Source organism: Salmo salar, unplaced genomic scaffold (genome assembly GCF_905237065.1).
Source record: "Salmo salar unplaced genomic scaffold, Ssal_v3.1, whole genome shotgun sequence".
Taxonomy (NCBI): domain Eukaryota; kingdom Metazoa; phylum Chordata; class Actinopteri; order Salmoniformes; family Salmonidae; genus Salmo; species Salmo salar.
This window is the reverse complement of record NW_025548223.1, coordinates 40,083-61,340: the sequence shown is the minus strand read 5'-3', so window position 1 is coordinate 61,340 and position 21,258 is coordinate 40,083. Positions and strand designations below refer to the sequence as shown.

The 21,258-nt window shown below is 46.2% G+C and overlaps 1 protein-coding gene across 1 annotated transcript in view; it reads left to right on the top strand.

Annotated features, from left to right (window-relative positions):
• The window catches only part of LOC106595231 (rho GTPase-activating protein 8), a 60,773-nt gene that overhangs the window by 8,970 nt on the left and 30,545 nt on the right, over positions 1-21,258 (top strand). Inside the window, 1 exon segment of the mRNA XM_045712057.1 lies at positions 10,465-10,608. Within this exon segment, the coding sequence (XP_045568013.1) occupies positions 10,465-10,608 (144 nt within the window).

Genomic DNA, 21,258 nt, shown 5'->3' with positions numbered 1-21,258 from the left:
CTTCCTTCCTCCTCTCTCTCTCCTTCCTCCTCTCTCCCTCCCTCCTTCCTCCTCTCTCCCTCCCTCCTTCCTCCTTCCTCCTCTCTTCCTTCACTCTCTCCCTCCATCCTTCCTCCTCTCTCCCTCCTTCCTCCACTCTCCCTCCTTCCTCCTCTCTCCCTCCTCCTTCCTCCTCTCTCCCTCCCTCCTTCCTCCTCTCCCTCCCCTCCTCTCCTCCCTCCCTCCCTCCTCTCCCTCCCTCCTTCTCCTCCTCCCTCCCTCCTTCCTCCTCTCTCCCTACCTCCTTCCTCCTCTCTCCCTCCCTCTTTCCTCCTCTCTCCCTCCCTCTTTCCTCCTCTCTCCCCCTCCTCCTCCTCCTCCTCTCTCCCTCCTTCCTCCTCTCTCCCTCCCTCCTTCCTCCTCTCTCCCTCCCTCCTTCCTCCTCTCTCCCTCCCTCCTTCCTCCTCTCTCCCTCCCTCCCTCCTCCTCCCTCCCTCCTTCCTCCTCCCTCCCTCCTTCCTCCTCCCTTCCTCCTCCCTCCCTCCTTCCTCCTCTCTGCCTCCTTCCTTCCTCCTCCTCTCTCTCTCCCTCCTTCCTCCTCTCTGCCTCCTTCCTCTCTCTCTCCTTCCTCCTTCCTCCCTCCGCCTCCTTCCTCCTCTCTCCCTCCTTCCTCCTCTCTGCCTCCTTCCTCCTCTCTCCCTCCTTCCTCCTCTCTCCCCCCCTCCTTCCTCCTCTCTCCCTCCCTCCTTCCTCCTCTCTGCCAAGCCAAGGACTGGGAGGTCATCTGGCCGAGTGTTAGCTGCTTACCATTCCGTCACACCACTTCAAGGAAAACCAAGCAGCTGGAAAGTACCTAGAATATCAACACGTCTTTGATGTTTTTTGTGACCACAGCTGACTGTGTTCTCCTTCCAATGTTTATTCCTGGAAGGAGGATCGTTAAGAATATTCTCCCCATTCCACAGTTAGTCCACTAGTTAGACTGAGCCGTTCCACAGTTAGTCCATTAGTTAGACTGAGCCGTTCCACAGTTAGTCCACTAGTTAGACTGAGCCGTTCCACAGTTAGTCCATTAGTTAGACTGAGCAGTAGTCTCCCCATTCCACAGTTAGTCCATTAGTTAGACTGAGCCGTTCCACAGTTAGGCCATTAGTTAGACTGAGCAGTATTCTCCCCATTCCACAGTTAGTCCATTAGTTTGACTGAGCCGTTCCACAGTTAGTCCATTAGTTTGACTGAGCCGTTCCACAGTTAGTCCATTAGTTAGACTGAGCCGTTCCACAGTTAGTCCACTAGTTTGACTGAGCCGTTCCACAGTTAGTCCATTAGTTAGACTGAGCCGTTCCACAGTTAGTCCATTAGTTAGACTGAGCCGTTCCACAGTTAGTCCATTAGTTTGACTGAGCCGTTCCACAGTTAGTCCACTAGTTAGACTGAGCCGTTCCACAGTTAGTCCATTAGTTAGACTGAGCCGTTCCACAGTTAGTCCAGTAGTTAGACTGAGCCGTTCCACAGTTAGTCCATTAGTTAGACTGAGCCGTTCCACAGTTAGTCCAGTAGTTAGACTGAGCCGTTCCACAGTTAGTCCATTAGTTTGACTGAGCCGTTCCACAGTTAGGCCATTAGTTAGACTGAGCAGTATTCTCCCCATTCCACAGTTAGTCCATTAGTTAGACTGAGCAGTAGTCTCCCCATTCCACAGTTAGTCCATTAGTTAGACTGAGCCGTTCCACAGTTAGTCCACTAGTTAGACTGAGCCGTTCCACAGTTAGTCCATTAGTTAGACTGAGCCGTTCCACAGTTAGTCCATTAGTTTGACTGAGCCGTTCCACAGTTAGTCCATTAGTTAGACTGAGCCGTTCCACAGTTAGTCCATTAGTTAGACTGAGCCGTTCCACAGTTAGTCCACTAGTTAGACTGAGCCGTTCCACAGTTAGTCCACTAGTTAGACTGAGCAGTAGTCTCCCCATTCCACAGTTAGTCCATTAGTTAGACTGAGCCGTTCCACAGTTAGTCCATTAGTTTGACTGAGCCGTTCCACAGTTAGTCCATTAGTTAGACTGAGCCGTTTCACAGTTAGTCCACTAGTTAGACTGAGCCGTTCCACAGTTAGTCCACTAGTTAGACTGAGCCGTTCCACAGTTAGTCCATTAGTTTGACTGAGCCGTTCCACAGTTAGTCCACTAGTTAGACTGAGCCGTTCCACAGTTAGTCCACTAGTTAGACTGAACAGTAGTCTCCCCATTCCACAGTTAGTCCACTAGTTAGACTGAGCCGTTCCACAGTTAGTCCATTAGTTAGACTGAGCCGTTCCACAGTTAGTCCATTAGTTAGACTGAGCCGTTCCACAGTTAGTCCAGTAGTTAGACTGAGCCGTTCCACAGTTAGTCCATTAGTTAGACTGAGCCGTTCCACAGTTAGTCCACTAGTTAGACTGAGCCGTTCCACAGTTAGTCCACTAGTTAGACTGAGCCGTTCCACAGTTAGTCCACTAGTTAGACTGAACAGTAGTCTCCCCATTCCACAGTTAGTCCATTAGTTAGACTGAGCCGTTCCACAGTTAGTCCACTAGTTAGACTGAGCCGTTCCACAGTTAGTCCACTAGTTAGACTGAGCCGTTCCACAGTTAGTCCATTAGTTTGACTGAGCCGTTCCACAGTTAGTCCACTAGTTAGACTGAGCCGTTCCACAGTTAGTCCATTAGTTAGACTGAGCCGTTCCACAGTTAGTCCATTAGTTAGACTGAGCCGTTCCACAGTTAGTCCATTAGTTAGACTGAGCCGTTCCACAGTTAGTCCATTAGTTTGACTGAGCCGTTCCACAGTTAGTCCACTAGTTAGACTGAGCCGTTCCACAGTTAGTCCACTAGTTAGACTGAGCCGTTCCACAGTTAGTCCACTAGTTAGACTGAGCCGTTCCACAGTTAGTCCACTAGTTAGACTGAGCCGTTCCACAGTTAGTCCACTAGTTAGACTGAGCAGTAGTCTCCCCATTCCACAGTTAGTCCACTAGTTAGACTGAGCCGTTCCACAGTTAGTCCACTAGTTAGACTGAGCCGTTCCACAGTTAGTCCACTAGTTAGACTGAGCCGTTCCACAGTTAGTCCATTAGTTAGACTGAGCCGTTCCACAGTTAGTCCACTAGTTAGACTGAGCCGTTCCACAGTTAGTCCATTAGTTAGACTGAGCCGTTCCACAGTTAGTCCACTAGTTAGACTGAACAGTAGTCTCCCCATTCCACAGTTAGTCCATTAGTTAGACTGAGCCGTTCCACAGTTAGTCCACTAGTTTGACTGAGCCGTTCCACAGTTAGTCCATTAGTTAGACTGAACAGTAGTCTCCCCATTCCACAGTTAGTCCATTAGTTAGACTGAGCCGTTCCACAGTTAGTCCACTAGTTAGACTGAGCCGTTCCACAGTTAGTCCACTAGTTAGACTGAACAGTAGTCTCCCCATTCCACAGTTAGTCCATTAGTTAGACTGAGCCGTTCCACAGTTAGTCCATTAGTTAGACTGAGCCGTTCCACAGTTAGTCCAGTAGTTTGACTGAGCCGTTCCACAGTTAGTCCACTAGTTAGACTGAGCCGTTCCACAGTTAGTCCATTAGTTTGACTGAGCCGTTCCACAGTTAGTCCAGTAGTTTGACTGAGCCGTTCCACAGTTAGTCCATTAGTTTGACTGAGCCGTTCCACAGTTAGTCCACTAGTTAGACTGAGCAGTAGTCTCCCCATTCCACAGTTAGTCCATTAGTTAGACTGAGCCGTTTCCACAGTTAGTCCACTAGTTAGACTGAACAGTAGTCTCCCCATTCCACAGTTAGTCCATTAGTTAGACTGAGCCGTTCCACAGTTAGTCCACTAGTTAGACTGAGCAGTAGTCTCCCCATTCCACAGTTAGTCCATTAGTTAGACTGAGCCGTTCCACAGTTAGTCCACTAGTTAGACTGAACAGTAGTCTCCCCATTCCACAGTTAGTCCACTAGTTAGACTGAGCCGTTCCACAGTTAGTCCACTAGTTAGACTGAGCCGTTCCACAGTTAGTCCACTAGTTAGACTGAGCCATTCCACAGTTAGTCCACTAGTTAGACTGAGCCGTTCCACAGTTAGTCCATTAGTTAGACTGAGCCGTTCCACAGTTAGTCCACTAGTTTGACTGAGCCATTCCACAGTTAGTCCACTAGTTAGACTGAGCCGTTCCACAGTTAGTCCATTAGTTAGACTGAGCCGTTCCACAGTTAGTCCACTAGTTTGACTGAGCCATTCCACAGTTAGTCCATTAGTTAGACTGAGCAGTAGTCTCCCCATTCCACAGTTAGTCCATTAGTTAGACTGAGCCGTTCCACAGTTAGTCCATTAGTTAGACTGAGCCGTTCCACAGTTAGTCCACTAGTTTGACTGAGCCGTTCCACAGTTAGTCCACTAGTTAGACTGAGCAGTAGTCTCCCCATTCCACAGTTAGTCCACTAGTTAGACTGAACAGTAGTGTTGAGACCTGTATTGTTGTTGGAACTATCCCAGTAGACATTATGAGACCAGAAGATTAAATGGTCTCATTGTCCCCCAGAATAAACAACAGAGAACTCTGGGTAGCTTTTCCCAACATCGGCTCACTATATATATATCAGCACACTACACTTGACAAGGGCCCTTAGGGCTCTGCTCATAAGTAGTCTCCTCTATAGCGAAATAGGGTGTCATTTGGGACACAATCAGTAATTGTGGTTTCCTTCCCTCTGGACCGCCGGGCAGAGCAGGGTAAACACCCATCTAGATTAGGACACAGTTTCCAGTCTCTGTTTTGGATCTTTTTCTCTTTTAATCCGTTTTTTTGTTTTCTGTGGATTATCAGTTTTTCGGTTGGCGGAAACAGCAACGGACAGGAAAGACCCAACACGACCCAGGAAGTGGATGTGAATTTATAGAGGAGAGATTTATATGGTTGTTATATATTATTGTTATTAATCAAAATGTTTAGACGGGAATGGGCCCATAACCTAGTCAGTAGTCTGTAGTCTGTACAGGACTAGTTATGTGTCGTTGAAGTGATGTCATAACCTAGTCACTAGTCGGTAGTCTGTACAGGACTAGTTATGTGTCGTTGAAGTGACGTCATAACCTAGTCACTAGTCGGTAGTCTGTACAGGACTAGTTATGTGTCGTTGAAGTGATGTCATAACCTAGTCAGTAGTCTGTACAGGACTAGTTATGTGTCATTGAAGTGATGTCATAACCTAGTCGGTAGTCTGTACAGGACTAGTTATGTGTCGTTGAAGTGACGTCATAACCTAGTCACTAGTCAGTAGTCTGTACAGGACTAGTTATGTGTCGTTGAAGTGACGTCATAACCTAGTCACTAGTCAGTAGTCTGTACAGGACTAGTTATGTGTCGTTGAAGTGATGTCATAACCTAGTCACTAGTCGGTAGTCTGTACAGGACTAGTTATGTGTCGTTGAAGTGATGTCATAACCTAGTCAGTAGTCTGTACAGGACTAGTTATGTGTCGTTGAAGTGATGTCATAACCTAGTCAGTAGTCTGTACAGGACTAGTTATGTGTCATTGAAGTGATGTCATAACCTAGTCGGTAGTCTGTACAGGACTAGTTATGTGTCGTTGAAGTGACGTCATAACCTAGTCACTAGTCAGTAGTCTGTACAGGACTAGTTATGTGTCGTTGAAGTGATGTCATAACCTAGTCACTAGTCAGTAGTCTATACAGGACTAGTTATGTGTCGTTGAAGTGATGTCATAACCTAGTCAGTAGTCTGTACAGGACTAGTTATGTGTCGTTGAAGTGATGTCATAACCTAGTCAGTAGTCTGTACAGGACTAGTTATGTGTCATTGAAGTGATGTCATAACCTAGTCGGTAGTCTGTACAGGACTAGTTATGTGTCGTTGAAGTGACGTCATAACCTAGTCACTAGTCAGTAGTCTGTACAGGACTAGTTATGTGTCGTTGAAGTGATGTCATAACCTAGTCACTAGTCGGTAGTCTGTACAGGACTAGTTATGTGTCGTTGAAGTGATGTCATAACCTAGTCAGTAGTCTGTACAGGACTAGTTATGTGTCGTTGAAGTGACGTCATAACCTAGTCAGTAGTCTGTACAGGACTAGTTATGTGTCGTTGAAGTGATGTCATAACCTAGTCACTAGTCAGTACAGGACTAGTTATGTGTCGTTGAAGTGATGTAATAACCTAGTCAGTAGTCGGTAGTCTGTACAGGACTAGTTATGTGTTGTTGAAGTGACGTCATAACCTAGTCACTAGTCAGTACAGGACTAGTTATGTGTCGTTGAAGTGACGTAATAACCTAGTCAGTAGTCGGTAGTCTGTACAGGACTAGTTATGTGTTGTTGAAGTGATGTAATAACCTAGTCAGTAGTCGGTAGTCTGTACAGGACTAGTTATGTGTCGTTGAAGTGACGTAATAACCTAGTCAGTAGTCGGTAGTCTGTACAGGACTAGTTATGTGTCGTTGAAGTGACGTAATAACCTAGTCAGTAGTCGGTAGTCTGTACAGGACTAGTTATGTGTCGTTGAAGTGACGTAATAACCTAGTCAGTAGTCGGTAGTCTGTACAGGACTAGTTATGTGTCGTTGAAGTGACGTCATAACCTAGTCACTAGTCAGTACAGGACTAGTTATGTGTCGTTGAAGTGATGTAATAACCTAGTCAGTAGTCGGTAGTCTGTACAGGACTAGTTGTGTGTCGTTGAAGTGACGTCATAACCTAGTCACTAGTCAGTACAGGACTAGTTATGTGTCGTTGAAGTGACGTAATAACCTAGTCAGTAGTCGGTAGTCTGTACAGGACTAGTTATGTGTCGTTGAAGTGACGTAATAACCTAGTCAGTAGTCGGTAGTCAGTACAGGACTAGTTATGTGTCGTTGAAGTGACGTAATAACCTAGTCAGTAGTCGGTAGTCTGTACAGGACTAGTTATGTGTCGTTGAAGTGACGTAATAACCTAGTCAGTAGTCGGTAGTCAGTACAGGACTAGTTATGTGTCGTTGAAGTGACGTAATAACCTAGTCAGTAGTCGGTAGTCTGTACAGGACTAGTTATGTGTCGTTGAAGTGACGTAATAACCTAGTCAGTAGTCGGTAGTCAGTACAGGACTAGTTATGTGTCGTTGAAGTGACGTAATAACCTAGTCAGTAGTCACTAGTCAGTACAGGACTAGTTATGTGTCGTATTTTGAAAGAACAGCATGTATAACATTGTCATCAACCTCCTCAGTGTGCTACAGAACAACACTGACGTTTACCATCTACTTTTTGGGGTTCAACATGGCTGTTTAATCCAGGTGTAGTGCTATCCGGGATCCCTGGGATGTCCATATCCTAAATCCTAATCCTAATCCATTGCCCTATACAATCCAGTACATTCTTTTAGCCTGATTCTGTTTTGGGTTTTCGCTCTCAAAAATCACTATTTAAAAATAAATAAATAAATTGTAATAGAAAAACAACTAAATTGAAGCACTTTGACAGCTGCTAATGTAGAAAAAATACTTTATATAAATAAATCTGATCTACCAGAAGGTTTCTCATTTACAATCGTTGTTAACGGCTAGACAGCGGTCTGTACACACGGGGACATTCTCGTTGTCTCTTCGGTAAATTGTAGGAAATGAAATCACTAATGCATTCTGTTCATGTCTTATGATAAACTCGGGCAAATTTAATACATTTTCAATACATTTAGTTGATTCCCTATTGAGTTCAATACATTTAGTTCGATTCCCTATTGAGTTCAATACATTTAGTTGATTCCCTACTGAGTTCAATACATTTAGTTGATTCCCTACTGAGTTCAATACATTTAGTTGATTCCCTATTGAGTTCAATACATTTAGTTGATTCCCTATTGAGTTCAATACATTTAGTTGATTCCCTATTGAGTTCAATACATTTAGTTGATTCCCTATTGAGTTCAATACATTTAGTTGATTCCCTATTGAGTTCAATACATTTAGTTGATTCCCTACTGAGTTCAATACATTTAGTTGATTCCCTACTGAGTTCAATACATTTAGTTGATTCCCTATTGAGTTCAATACATTTAGTTCGATTCCCTACTGAGTTCAATACATTTAGTTCGATTCCCTACTGAGTTCAATACATTTAGTTGACTCCCTATTGAGTTCAATACATTTAGTTGATTCCCTACTGAGTTCAATACATTTAGTTGACTCCCTACTGAGTTCAATACATTTAGTTGATTCCCTATTGAGTTCAATACATTTAGTTCGATTCCCTATTGAGTTCAATACATTTAGTTGATTCCCTATTGAGTTCAATACATTTAGTTGATTCCCTACTGAGTTCAATACATTTAGTTGATTCCCTACTGAGTTCAATACATTTAGTTGATTCCCTATTGAGTTCAATACATTTAGTTCGATTCCCTACTGAGTTCAATACATTTAGTTCGATTCCCTACTGAGTTCAATACATTTAGTTGACTCCCTATTGAGTTCAATACATTTAGTTGATTCCCTACTGAGTTCAATACATTTAGTTGACTCCCTACTGAGTTCAATACATTTAGTTGATTCCCTATTGAGTTCAATACATTTAGTTCGATTCCCTACTGAGTTCAGTAGATTTTTGAATATTGTTGAATTCCGTTTTATTTTCTGGATTCTGTGACTCCGTCCGCGTTCTCCGAATGACGTATTTTATAGAGCCCTGCTAACCTTAACCATTTTAAATGGGTTAGGGACGTCCCGAGGATCCCAGAGCCCTGCTAACCTTAACCATTTTAAATGGGTTAGGGACGTCCCGAGGATCCCAGAGCCCTGCTAACCTTAACCATTTTAAATGGGTTAGGGACGTCCCGAGATCCCAGAGCCCTGCTAACCTTAACCATTTTAAATGGGTTAGGGACGTCCCGAGGATCCCAGAGCCCTGCTAACCTTAACCATTTTAAATGGGTTAGGGACGTCCCGAGGATCCCACAGCCCTGCTAACCTTAACCATTTTAAATGGGTTAGGGACGTCCCGAGGATCCCACAGCCCTGCTAACCTTAACCATTTTAAATGGGTTAGGGACGTCCCGAGGATCCCAGAGCCCTGCTAACCTTAACCATTTTAAATGGGTTAGGGACGTCCCGAGGATCCCACAGCCCTGCTAACCTTAACCATTTTAAATGGGTTAGGGACGTCCCGAGGATCCCAGAGCCCTGCTAACCTTAACCATTTTAAATGGGTTAGGACGTCCCGAGGATCCCAGAGCCCTGCTAACCTTAACCATTTTAAATGGGTTAGGGACGTCCCGAGGATCCCAGAGCCCTGCTAACCTTAACCATTTTAAATGGGTTAGGGACGTCCCGAGGATCCCAGAGCCCTGCTAACCTTAACCATTTTAAATGGGTTAGGGACGTCCCGAGGATCCCAGAGCCCTGCTAACCTTAACCATTTTAAATGGGTTAGGGACGTCCCGAGGATCCCAGAGCCCTGCTAACCTTAACCATTTTAAATGGGTTAGGGACGTCCCGAGGATCCCAGAGCCCTGCTAACCTTAACCATTTTAAATGGGTTAGGGACGTCCCGAGGATCCCACAGCCCTGCTAACCTTAACCATTTTAAATGGGTTAGGGACGTCCCGAGGATCCCAGAGCCCTGCTAACCTTAACCATTTTAAATGGGTTAGGGACGTCCCGAGGATCCCAGAGCCCTGCTAACCTTAACCATTTTAAATGGGTTAGGGACGTCCCGAGGATCCCAGAGCCCTGCTAACCTTAACCATTTTAAATGGGTTAGGGACGTCCCGAGGATCCCAGAGCCCTGCTAACCTTAACCATTTTAAATGGGTTAGGGACGTCCCGAGGATCCCAGAGCCCTGCTAACCTTAACCATTTTAAATGGGTTAGGGACGTCCCGAGGATCCCAGAGCCCTGCTAACCTTAACCATTTTAAATGGGTTAGGGACGTCCCGAGGATCCCAGAGCCCTGCTAACCTTAACCATTTTAAATGGGTTAGGGACGTCCCGAGGATCCCAGAGCCCTGCTAACCTTAACCATTTTAAATGGGTTAGGGACGTCCCGAGGATCCCAGAGCCCTGCTAACCTTAACCATTTTAAATGGGTTAGGGACGTCCCGAGGATCCCAGAGCCCTGCTAACCTTAACCATTTTAAATGGGTTAGGGACGTCCCGAGGATCCCAGAGCCCTGCTAACCTTAACCATTTTAAATGGGTTAGGGACGTCCCGAGGATCCCAGAGCCCTGCTAACCTTAACCATTTTAAATGGGTTAGGGACGTCCCGAGGATCCCAGAGCCCTGCTAACCTTAACCATTTTAAATGGGTTAGGGACGTCCCGAGGATCCCAGAGCCCTGCTAACCTTAACCATTTTAAATGGGTTAGGGACGTCCCGAGGATCCCATCAACCGCAGTAGCCTACCGAGAAGGCCTAAGACTGGTACTGCAACATGGCCCGTTTTGGTGTAACAATGCGACCCTCTATTTGTCTCCTCAGAGCTGCAGAAGGAGGAAGATGAGGAACAGGGTCGTCACAGCTACCGTCCGGATCGCCCTCCACCCCCACGTAGAGTCAGCTTCAGCCAGGACACCTCTCACCCCTACTACGATGTGGCTCGACACGGGATCCTCCAGGTCACAGGTAACCAGGACACCTCCTACTACGATGTGGCTCGACACGGGATCCTCCAGGTAACCAGGACACCCCCTACTACGATGTGGCTCGACACGGGATCCTCCAGGTCACAGGTAACCAGGACACCTCCTACTACGATGTGGCTCGACACGGGAACCTCCAGGTCACAGGTAACCAGGACACCTCCTACTACGATGTGGCTCGACACGGGATCCTCCAGGTCACAGGTAAACAGGACACCTCCTACTACGATGTGGCTCGACACGGGATCCTCCAGGTCACAGGTAAACAGGACACCTCCTACTACGATGTGGCTCGACACGGGATCCTCCAGGTCACAGGTAACCAGGACACCTCCTACTACGATGTGGCTCGACACGGGATCCTCCAGGTCACAGGTAAATAGGACACCTCCTACTACGATGTGGCTCGACACGGGATCCTCCAGGTCACAGGTAAACAGGACACCCCTACTACGATGTGGCTCGACACGGGATCCTCCAGGTAACCAGGACACCCCCTACTACGATGTGGCTCGACACGGGATCCTCCAGGTCACAGGTAAACAGGACACCTCCTACTACGATGTGGCTCGACACGGGATCCTCCAGGTCACAGGTAACCAGGACACCTTCTACTACGATGTGGCTCGACACGGGATCCTCCAGGTCACAGGTAAACAGGACACCCCCTACTACGATGTGGCTCGACACGGGATCCTCCAGGTCACAGGTAACCAGGACACCTCCTACTACGATGTGGCTCGACACGGGATCCTCCAGGTAACCAGGACACCCCCTACTACGATGTGGCTCGACACGGGATCCTCCAGGTCACAGGTAAACAGGACACCCCCTACTACGATGTGGCTCGACACGGGATCCTCCAGGTAACCAGGACACCTCCTACTACGATGTGGCTCGACACGGGATCCTCCAGGTCACAGGTAACCAGGACACCTCCTACTACGATGTGGCTCGACACGGGATCCTCCAGGTAACCAGGACACCCCCTACTACGATGTGGCTCGACACGGGATCCTCCAGGTCACAGGTAACCAGGACACCTCCTACTACGATGTGGCTCGAGACGTGATCCTCGATGTCACAGGTAACCAGGACACCTCCTACTACGATGTGGCTCGACACGGGATCCTCCAGGTCACAGGTAAACAGGACACCTCCTACTATGATGTGGCTCGACACGGGATCCTCCAGGTCACAGGTAAACAGGACACCCCCTACTACGATGTGGCTCGACACGGGATCCTCCAGGTCACAGGTAAACAGGACACCTCCTACTATGATGTGGCTCGACACGGGATCCTCCAGGTCACAGGTAAACAGGACACCTCCTACTACGATGTGGCTCGACACGGGATCCTCCAGGTCACAGGTAACCAGGACACCTCCTACTACGATGTGGCTCGACACGGGATCCTCCAGGTAAACAGGACACCTCCTACTACGATGTGGCTCGACACGGGATCCTCCAGGTCACAGGTAAACAGGACACCCCCTACTACGATGTGGCTCGACACGGGATCCTCCAGGTAAACAGGACACCTCCTACTACGATGTGGCTCGACACGGGATCCTCCAGGTCACAGGTAAACAGGACACCTCCTACTACGATGTGGCTCGACACGGGATCCTCCAGGTCACAGGTAACCAGGACACCTCCTACTACGATGTGGCTCGACACGGGATCCTCCAGGTCACAGGTAAACAGGACACCTCCTACTACGATGTGGCTCGACACGGGATCCTCCAGGTCACAGGTAAACAGGACACCTCCTACTACGATGTGGGTCAACACGGGATCCTCCAGGTCACAGGTAAACAGGACACCCCCTACTACGATGTGGCTCGACACGGGATCCTCCAGGTCACAGGTAACCAGGACACCTCCTACTACGATGTGGCTCGACACGGGATCCTCCAGGTAGTCCTAACGTGATCCTGATGTGGTTATGTCATATGGCTGTGGGGCTACACTAGTTCATTTAGCAGGTCCTGATGTGGTTATGTCATATGGCTGTGGACTACTACACTAGTTCATTTAGCAGGTCCTGATGTGGTTATGTCATATGGCTGTGGGGCTACTGCACTAGTTCATTTAGCAGGTCCTGATGTGGTTATGTCATATGGCTGTGGGCTACTACACTAGTTCATTTAGCAGGTCCTGATGTGGTTATGTCATATGGCTGTGGGGCTACACTAGTTCATTTAGCAGGTCCTGATGTGGTTATGTCATATGGCTGTGGGCTACTACACTAGTTCATTTAGCAGGTCCTGATGTGGTTATGTCATATGGCTGTGGGCTACTACACTAGTTCATTTAGCAGGTCCTGATGTGGTTATGTCATATGGCTGTGGGCTACTACACTAGTTCATTTAGCAGGTCCTGATGTGGTTATGTCATATGGCTGTGGGCTACTACACTAGTTCATTTAGCAGGTCATGATGTGGTTATGTCATATGGCTGTGGGCTACTACACTAGTTCATTTAGCAGGTCCTGATGTGGTTATGTCATATGGCTGTGGGACTACACTAGTTCATTTAGCAGGTCCTGATGTGGTTATGTCATATGGCTGTGGGCTACTACACTAGTTCATTTAGCAGGTCCTGATGTGGTTATGTCATATGGCTGTGGACTACTACACTAGTTCATTTAGCAGGTCCTGATGTGGTTATGTCATATGGCTGTGGACTACTACACTAGTTCATTTAGCAGGTCCTGATGTGGTTATGTCATATGGCTGTGGGCTACTACACTAGTTCATTTAGCAGGTCCTGATGTGGTTATGTCATATGGCTGTGGGACTACACTAGTTCATTTAGCAGGTCCTGATGTGGTTATGTCATATGGCTGTGGGCTACTACACTAGTTCATTTAGCAGGTCCTGATGTGGTTATGTCATATGGCTGTGGGGCTACACTAGTTCATTTAGCAGGTCCTGATGTGGTTATGTCATATGGCTGTGGGCTACTACACTAGTTCATTTAGCAGGTCCTGATGTGGTTATGTCATATGGCTGTGGACTACACTAGTTCATTTAGCAGGTCCTGATGTGGTTATGTCATATGGCTGTGGGGCTACACTAGTTCATTTAGCAGGTCCTGATGTGGTTATGTCATATGGCTGTGGGCTACTACACTAGTTCATTTAGCAGGTCCTGATGTGGTTATGTCATATGGCTGTGGACTACTACACTAGTTCATTTAGCAGGTCCTGATGTGGTTATGTCATATGGCTGTGGGGCTACACTAGTTCATTTAGCATGTCCTGATGTGGTTATGTCATATGGCTGTGGGCTACACTAGTTCATTTAGCAGGTCCTGATGTGGTTATGTCATATGGCTGTGGACTACTACACTAGTTCATTTAGCAGGTCCTGATGTGGTTATGTCATATGGCTGTGGGCTACTACACTAGTTCATTTAGCAGGTCCTGATGTGGTTATGTCATATGGCTGTGGACTACTACACTAGTTCATTTAGCAGGTCCTGATGTGGTTATGTCATATGGCTGTGGACTACTACACTAGTTCATTTAGCAGGTCCTGATGTGGTTATGTCATATGGCTGTGGGGCTACACTAGTTCATTTAGCATGTCCTGATGTGGTTATGTCATATGGCTGTGGGCTACTACACTAGTTCATTTAGCAGGTCCTGATGTGGTTATGTCATATGGCTGTGGACTACTACACTAGTTCATTTAGCAGGTCCTGATGTGGTTATGTCATATGGCTGTGGACTACTACACTAGTTCATTTAGCAGGTCCTGATGTGGTTATGTCATATGGCTGTGGGCTACTACACTAGTTCATTTAGCAGGTCCTGATGTGGTTATGTCATATGGCTGTGGGGCTACACTAGTTCATTTAGCAGGTCCTGATGTGGTTATGTCATATGGCTGTGGGGCTACACTAGTTCATTTAGCAGGTCCTGATGTGGTTATGTCATATGGCTGTGGACTACTACACTAGTTCATTTAGCAGGTCCTGATGTGGTTATGTCATATGGCTGTGGGGCTACACTAGTTCATTTAACAGGTCCTGATGTGGTTATGTCATATGGCTGTGGACTACTACACTAGTTCATTTAGCAGGTCCTGATGTGGTTATGTCATATGGCTGTGGACTACTACACTAGTTCATTTAGCAGGTCCTGATGTGGTTATGTCATATGGCTGTGAGGCTACACTAGTTCATTTAGCAGGTCCTGATGTGGTTATGTCATATGGCTGTGGACTACTACACTAGTTCATTTAGCAGGTCCTGATGTGGTTATGTCATATGGCTGTGGGCTACTACACTAGTTCATTTAGCAGGTCCTGATGTGGTTATGTCATATGGCTGTGGGGCTACACTAGTTCATTTAGCAGGTCCTGATGTGGTTATGTCATATGGCTGTGGGACTACACTAGTTCATTTAGCAGGTCCTGATGTGGTTATGTCATATGGCTGTGGACTACTACACTAGTTCATTTAACAGGTCCTGATGTGGTTATGTCATATGGCTGTGGGGCTACTACACTAGTTCATTTAGCAGGTCCTGATGTGGTTATGTCATATGGCTGTGGACTACTACACTAGTTCATTTAGCAGGTCCTGATGTGGTTATGTCATATGGCTGTGGACTACTACACTAGTTCATTTAGCAGGTCCTGATGTGGTTATGTCATATGGCTGTGGACTACTACACTAGTTCATTTAGCAGGTCCTGATGTGGTTATGTCATATGGCTGTGGGCTACTACACTAGTTCATTTAGCAGGTCCTGATGTGGTTATGTCATATGGCTGTGGACTACTACACTAGTTCATTTAGCAGGTCCTGATGTGGTTATGTCATATGGCTGTGGGGCTACTACACTAGTTCATTTAGCAGGTCCTGATGTGGTTATGTCATATGGCTGTGGACTACACTAGTTCATTTAGCAGGTCCTGATGTGGTTATGTCATATGGCTGTGGGGCTACACTAGTTCATTTAGCAGGTCCTGATGTGGTTATGTCATATGGCTGTGGGGCTACACTAGTTCATTTAGCAGGTCCTGATGTGGTTATGTCATATGGCTGTGGGGCTACACTAGTTCATTTAGCAGGTCCTGATGTGGTTATGTCATATGGCTGTGGGCTACTACACTAGTTCATTTAGCAGGTCCTGATGTGGTTATGTCATATGGCTGTGGGCTACACTAGTTCATTTAGCAGGTCCTGATGTGGTTATGTCATATGGCTGTGGGCTACTACACTAGTTCATTTAACAGGTCCTGATGTGGTTATGTCATATGGCTGTGGGGCTACACTAGTTCATTTAGCAGGTCCTGATGTGGTTATGTCATATGGCTGTGGACTACACTAGTTCATTTAGCAGGTCCTGATGTGGTTATGTCATATGGCTGTGGACTACACTAGTTCATTTAGCAGGTCCTGATGTGGTTATGTCATATGGCTGTGGGCTACTACACTAGTTCATTTAGCAGGTCCTGATGTGGTTATGTCATATGGCTGTGGGGTACTACACTAGTTCATTTAGCAGGTCCTGATGTGGTTATGTCATATGGCTGTGGGGACTACACTAGTTCATTTAGCAGGTCCTGATGTGGTTATGTCATATGGCTGTGGGGCTACACTAGTTCATTTAGCAGGTCCTGATGTGGTTATGTCATATGGCTGTGGGGCTACTACACTAGTTCATTTAGCAGGTCCTGATGTGGTTATGTCATATGGCTGTGGACTACTACACTAGTTCATTTAGCAGGTCCTGATGTGGTTATGTCATATGGCTGTGGGCTACTACACTAGTTCATTTAGCAGGTCCTGATGTGGTTATGTCATATGGCTGTGGGGTACTACACTAGTTCATTTAGCAGGTCCTGATGTGGTTATGTCATATGGCTGTGGGCCTACACTAGTTCATTTAGCAGGTCCTGATGTGGTTATGTCATGTGGCTGTGGGGCTACACTAGTTCATTTAGCAGGTCCTGATGTGGTTATGTCATGTGGCTGTGGGCTACTACACTAGTTCATTTAGCAGGTCCTGATGTGGTTATGTCATATGGCTGTGGGCTACTACACTAGTTCATTTAGCAGGTCCTGATGTGGTTATGTCATATGGCTGTGGACTACTACACTAGTTCATTTAGCAGGTCCTGATGTGGTTATGTCATATGGCTGTGGGGCTACACTAGTTCATTTAGCAGGTCCTGATGTGGTTATGTCATATGGCTGTGGGCTACTACACTAGTTCATTTAGCAGGTCCTGATGTGGTTATGTCATATGGCTGTGGACTACACTAGTTCATTTAGCAGGTCCTGATGTGGTTATGTCATATGGCTGTGGACTACTACACTAGTTCATTTAGCAGGTCCTGATGTGGTTATGTCATATGGCTGTGGGCTACTACACTAGTTCATTTAGCAGGTCCTGATGTGGTTATGTCATATGGCTGTGGGCTACTACACTAGTTCATTTAGCAGGTCCTGATGTGGTTATGTCATATGGCTGTGGACTACTACACTAGTTCATTTAGCAGGTCCTGATGTGGTTATGTCATATGGCTGTGGGCTACTACACTAGTTCATTTAGCAGGTCCTGATGTGGTTATGTCATATGGCTGTGAGGCTACACTAGTTCATTTAGCAGGTCCTGATGTGGTTATGTCATATGGCTGTGGGGCTACACTAGTTCATTTAGCAGGTCCTGATGTGGTTATGTCATATGGCTGTGGGGCTACACTAGTTCATTTAACAGGTCCTGATGTGGTTATGTCATATGGCTGTGGACTACTACACTAGTTCATTTAGCAGGTCCTGATGTGGTTATGTCATATGGCTGTGGGCTACTACACTAGTTCATTTAGCAGGTCCTGATGTGGTTATGTCATATGGCTGTGGACTACTACACTAGTTCATTTAACAGGTCCTGATGTGGTTATGTCATATGGCTGTGGACTACTACACTAGTTCATTTAGCAGGTCCTGATGTGGTTATGTCATATGGCTGTGGACTACTACACTAGTTCATTTAGCAGGTCCTGATGTGGTTATGTCATATGGCTGTGGACTACTACACTAGTTCATTTAGCAGGTCCTGATGTGGTTATGTCATATGGCTGTGGGGCTACACTAGTTCATTTAGCAGGTCCTGATGTGGTTATGTCATATGGCTGTGGGCTACTACACTAGTTCATTTAGCAGGTCCTGATGTGGTTATGTCATATGGCTGTGGACTACTACACTAGTTCATTTAGCAGGTCCTGATGTGGTTATGTCATATGGCTGTGGGCTACTACACTAGTTCATTTAGCAGGTCCTGATGTGGTTATGTCATATGGCTGTGGGGCTACACTAGTTCATTTAGCAGGTCCTGATGTGGTTATGTCATATGGCTGTGGGGCTACTACACTAGTTCATTTAGCAGGTCCTGATGTGGTTATGTCATATGGCTGTGGGGCTACACTAGTTCATTTAGCAGGTCCTGATGTGGTTATGTCATATGGCTGTGGGACTACACTAGTTCATTTAGCAGGTCCTGATGTGGTTATGTCATATGGCTGTGGGACTACACTAGTTCATTTAGCAGGTCCTGATGTGGTTATGTCATATGGCTGTGGGGCTACTACACTAGTTCATTTAGCAGGTCCTGATGTGGTTATGTCATATGGCTGTGGGCTACTACACTAGTTCATTTAGCAGGTCCTGATGTGGTTATGTCATATGGCTGTGGGGCTACACTAGTTCATTTAGCATGTCCTGATGTGGTTATGTCATATGGCTGTGGGCTACTACACTAGTTCATTTAGCAGGTCCTGATGTGGTTATGTCATATGGCTGTGGACTACTACACTAGTTCATTTAGCAGGTCCTGATGTGGTTATGTCATATGGCTGTGGACTACTACACTAGTTCATTTAGCAGGTCCTGATGTGGTTATGTCATATGGCTGTGGGCTACTACACTAGTTCATTTAGCAGGTCCTGATGTGGTTATGTCATATGGCTGTGGGGCTACACTAGTTCATTTAGCAGGTCCTGATGTGGTTATGTCATATGGCTGTGGGGCTACACTAGTTCATTTAGCAGGTCCTGATGTGGTTATGTCATATGGCTGTGGACTACTACACTAGTTCATTTAGCAGGTCCTGATGTGGTTATGTCATATGGCTGTGGGGCTCACTAGTTCATTTAACAGGTCCTGATGTGGTTATGTCATATGGCTGTGGACTACTACACTAGTTCATTTAGCAGGTCCTGATGTGGTTATGTCATATGGCTGTGAGGCTACACTAGTTCATTTAGCAGGTCCTGATGTGGTTATGTCATATGGCTGTGGACTACTACACTAGTTCATTTAGCAGGTCCTGATGTGGTTATGTCATATGGCTGTGGGCTACTACACTAGTTCATTTAGCAGGTCCTGATGTGGTTATGTCATATGGCTGTGGGGCTACACTAGTTCATTTAGCAGGTCCTGATGTGGTTATGTCATATGGCTGTGGGCTACTACACTAGTTCATTTAGCAGGTCCTGATGTGGTTATGTCATATGGCTGTGGACTACTACACTAGTTCATTTAGCAGGTCCTGATGTGGTTATGTCATATGGCTGTGGACTACTACACTAGTTCATTTAGCAGGTCCTGATGTGGTTATGTCATATGGCTGTGGACTACTACACTAGTTCATTTAGCAGGTCCTGATGTGGTTATGTCATATGGCTGTGGGCTACTACACTAGTTCATTTAGCAGGTCCTGATGTGGTTATGTCATATGGCTGTGGACTACTACACTAGTTCATTTAGCAGGTCCTGATGTGGTTATGTCATATGGCTGTGGACTACTACACTAGTTCATTTAGCAGGTCCTGATGTGGTTATGTCATATGGCTGTGGGCTACTACACTAGTTCATTTAGCAGGTCCTGATGTGGTTATGTCATATGGCTGTGGGGCTACACTAGTTCATTTAGCAGGTCCTGATGTGGTTATGTCATATGGCTGTGGGCTACTACACTAGTTCATTTAGCAGGTCCTGATGTGGTTATGTCATATGGCTGTGGGGCTACACTAGTTCATTTAGCAGGTCCTGATGTGGTTATGTCATATGGCTGTGGGCTACTACACTAGTTCATTTAGCAGGTCCTGATGTGGTTATGTCATATGGCTGTGGGCTACACTAGTTCATTTAGCAGGTCCTGATGTGGTTATGTCATATGGCTGTGGGCTACTACACTAGTTCATTTAACAGGTCCTGATGTGGTTATGTCATATGGCTGTGGGGCTACACTAGTTCATTTAGCAGGTCCTGATGTGGTTATGTCATATGGCTGTGGGGCTACACTAGTTCATTTAGCAGGTCCTGATGTGGTTATGTCATATGGCTGTGGACTACACTAGTTCATTTAGCAGGTCCTGATGTGGTTATGTCATATGGCTGTGGACGACTACACTAGTTCATTTAGCAGGTCCTGATGTGGTTATGTCATATGGCTGTGGGGCTACACTAGTTCATTTAGCAGGTCCTGATGTGGTTATGTCATATGGCTGTGGGGCTACACTAGTTCATTTAGCAGGTCCTGATGTGGTTATGTCATATGGCTGTGGGGCTACTACACTAGTTCATTTAGCAGGTCCTGATGTGGTTATGTCATATGGCTGTGGACTACTACACTAGTTCATTTAGCAGGTCCTGATGTGGTTATGTCATATGGCTGTGGGCTACTACACTAGTTCATTTAGCAGGTCCTGATGTGGTTATGTCATATGGCTGTGGGCTACTACACTAGTTCATTTAGCAGGTCCTGATGTGGTTATGTCATATGGCTGTGGGGCTACACTAGTTCATTTAGCAGGTCCTGATGTGGTTATGTCATGTGGCTGTGGGGCTACACTAGTTCATTTAGCAGGTCCTGATGTGGTTATGTCATATGGCTGTGGGCTACTACACTAGTTCATTTAGCAGGTCCTGATGTGGTTATGTCATATGGCTGTGGGCTACTACACTAGTTCATTTAGCAGGTCCTGATGTGGTTATGTCATATGGCTGTGGACTACTACACTAGTTCATTTAGCAGGTCCTGATGTGGTTATGTCATATGGCTGTGGACTACACTAGTTCATTTAGCAGGTCCTGATGTGGTTATGTCATATGGCTGTGGACTACTACACTAGTTCATTTAGCAGGTCCTGATGTGGTTATGTCATATGGCTGTGGGCTACTACACTAGTTCATTTAGCAGGTCCTGATGTGGTTATGTCATATGGCTGTGGGCTACTACACTAGTTCATTTAGCAGGTCCTGATGTGGTTATGTCATATGGCTGTGGGGCTACACTAGTTCATTTAGCAGGTCCTGATGTGGTTATGTCATATGGCTGTGGACTACTACACTAGTTCATTTAGCAGGTCCTGATGTGGTTATGTCATATGGCTGTGGACTACTACACTAGTTCATTTAGCAGGTCCTGATGTGGTTATGTCATATGGCTGTGGGCTACTACACTAGTTCATTTAGCAGGTCCTGATGTGGTTATGTCATATGGCTGTGGACTACTACACTAGTTCATTTAGCAGGTCCTGATGTGGTTATGTCATATGGCTGTGGGGCTACACTAGTTCATTTAGCAGGTCCTGATGTGGTTATGTCATAT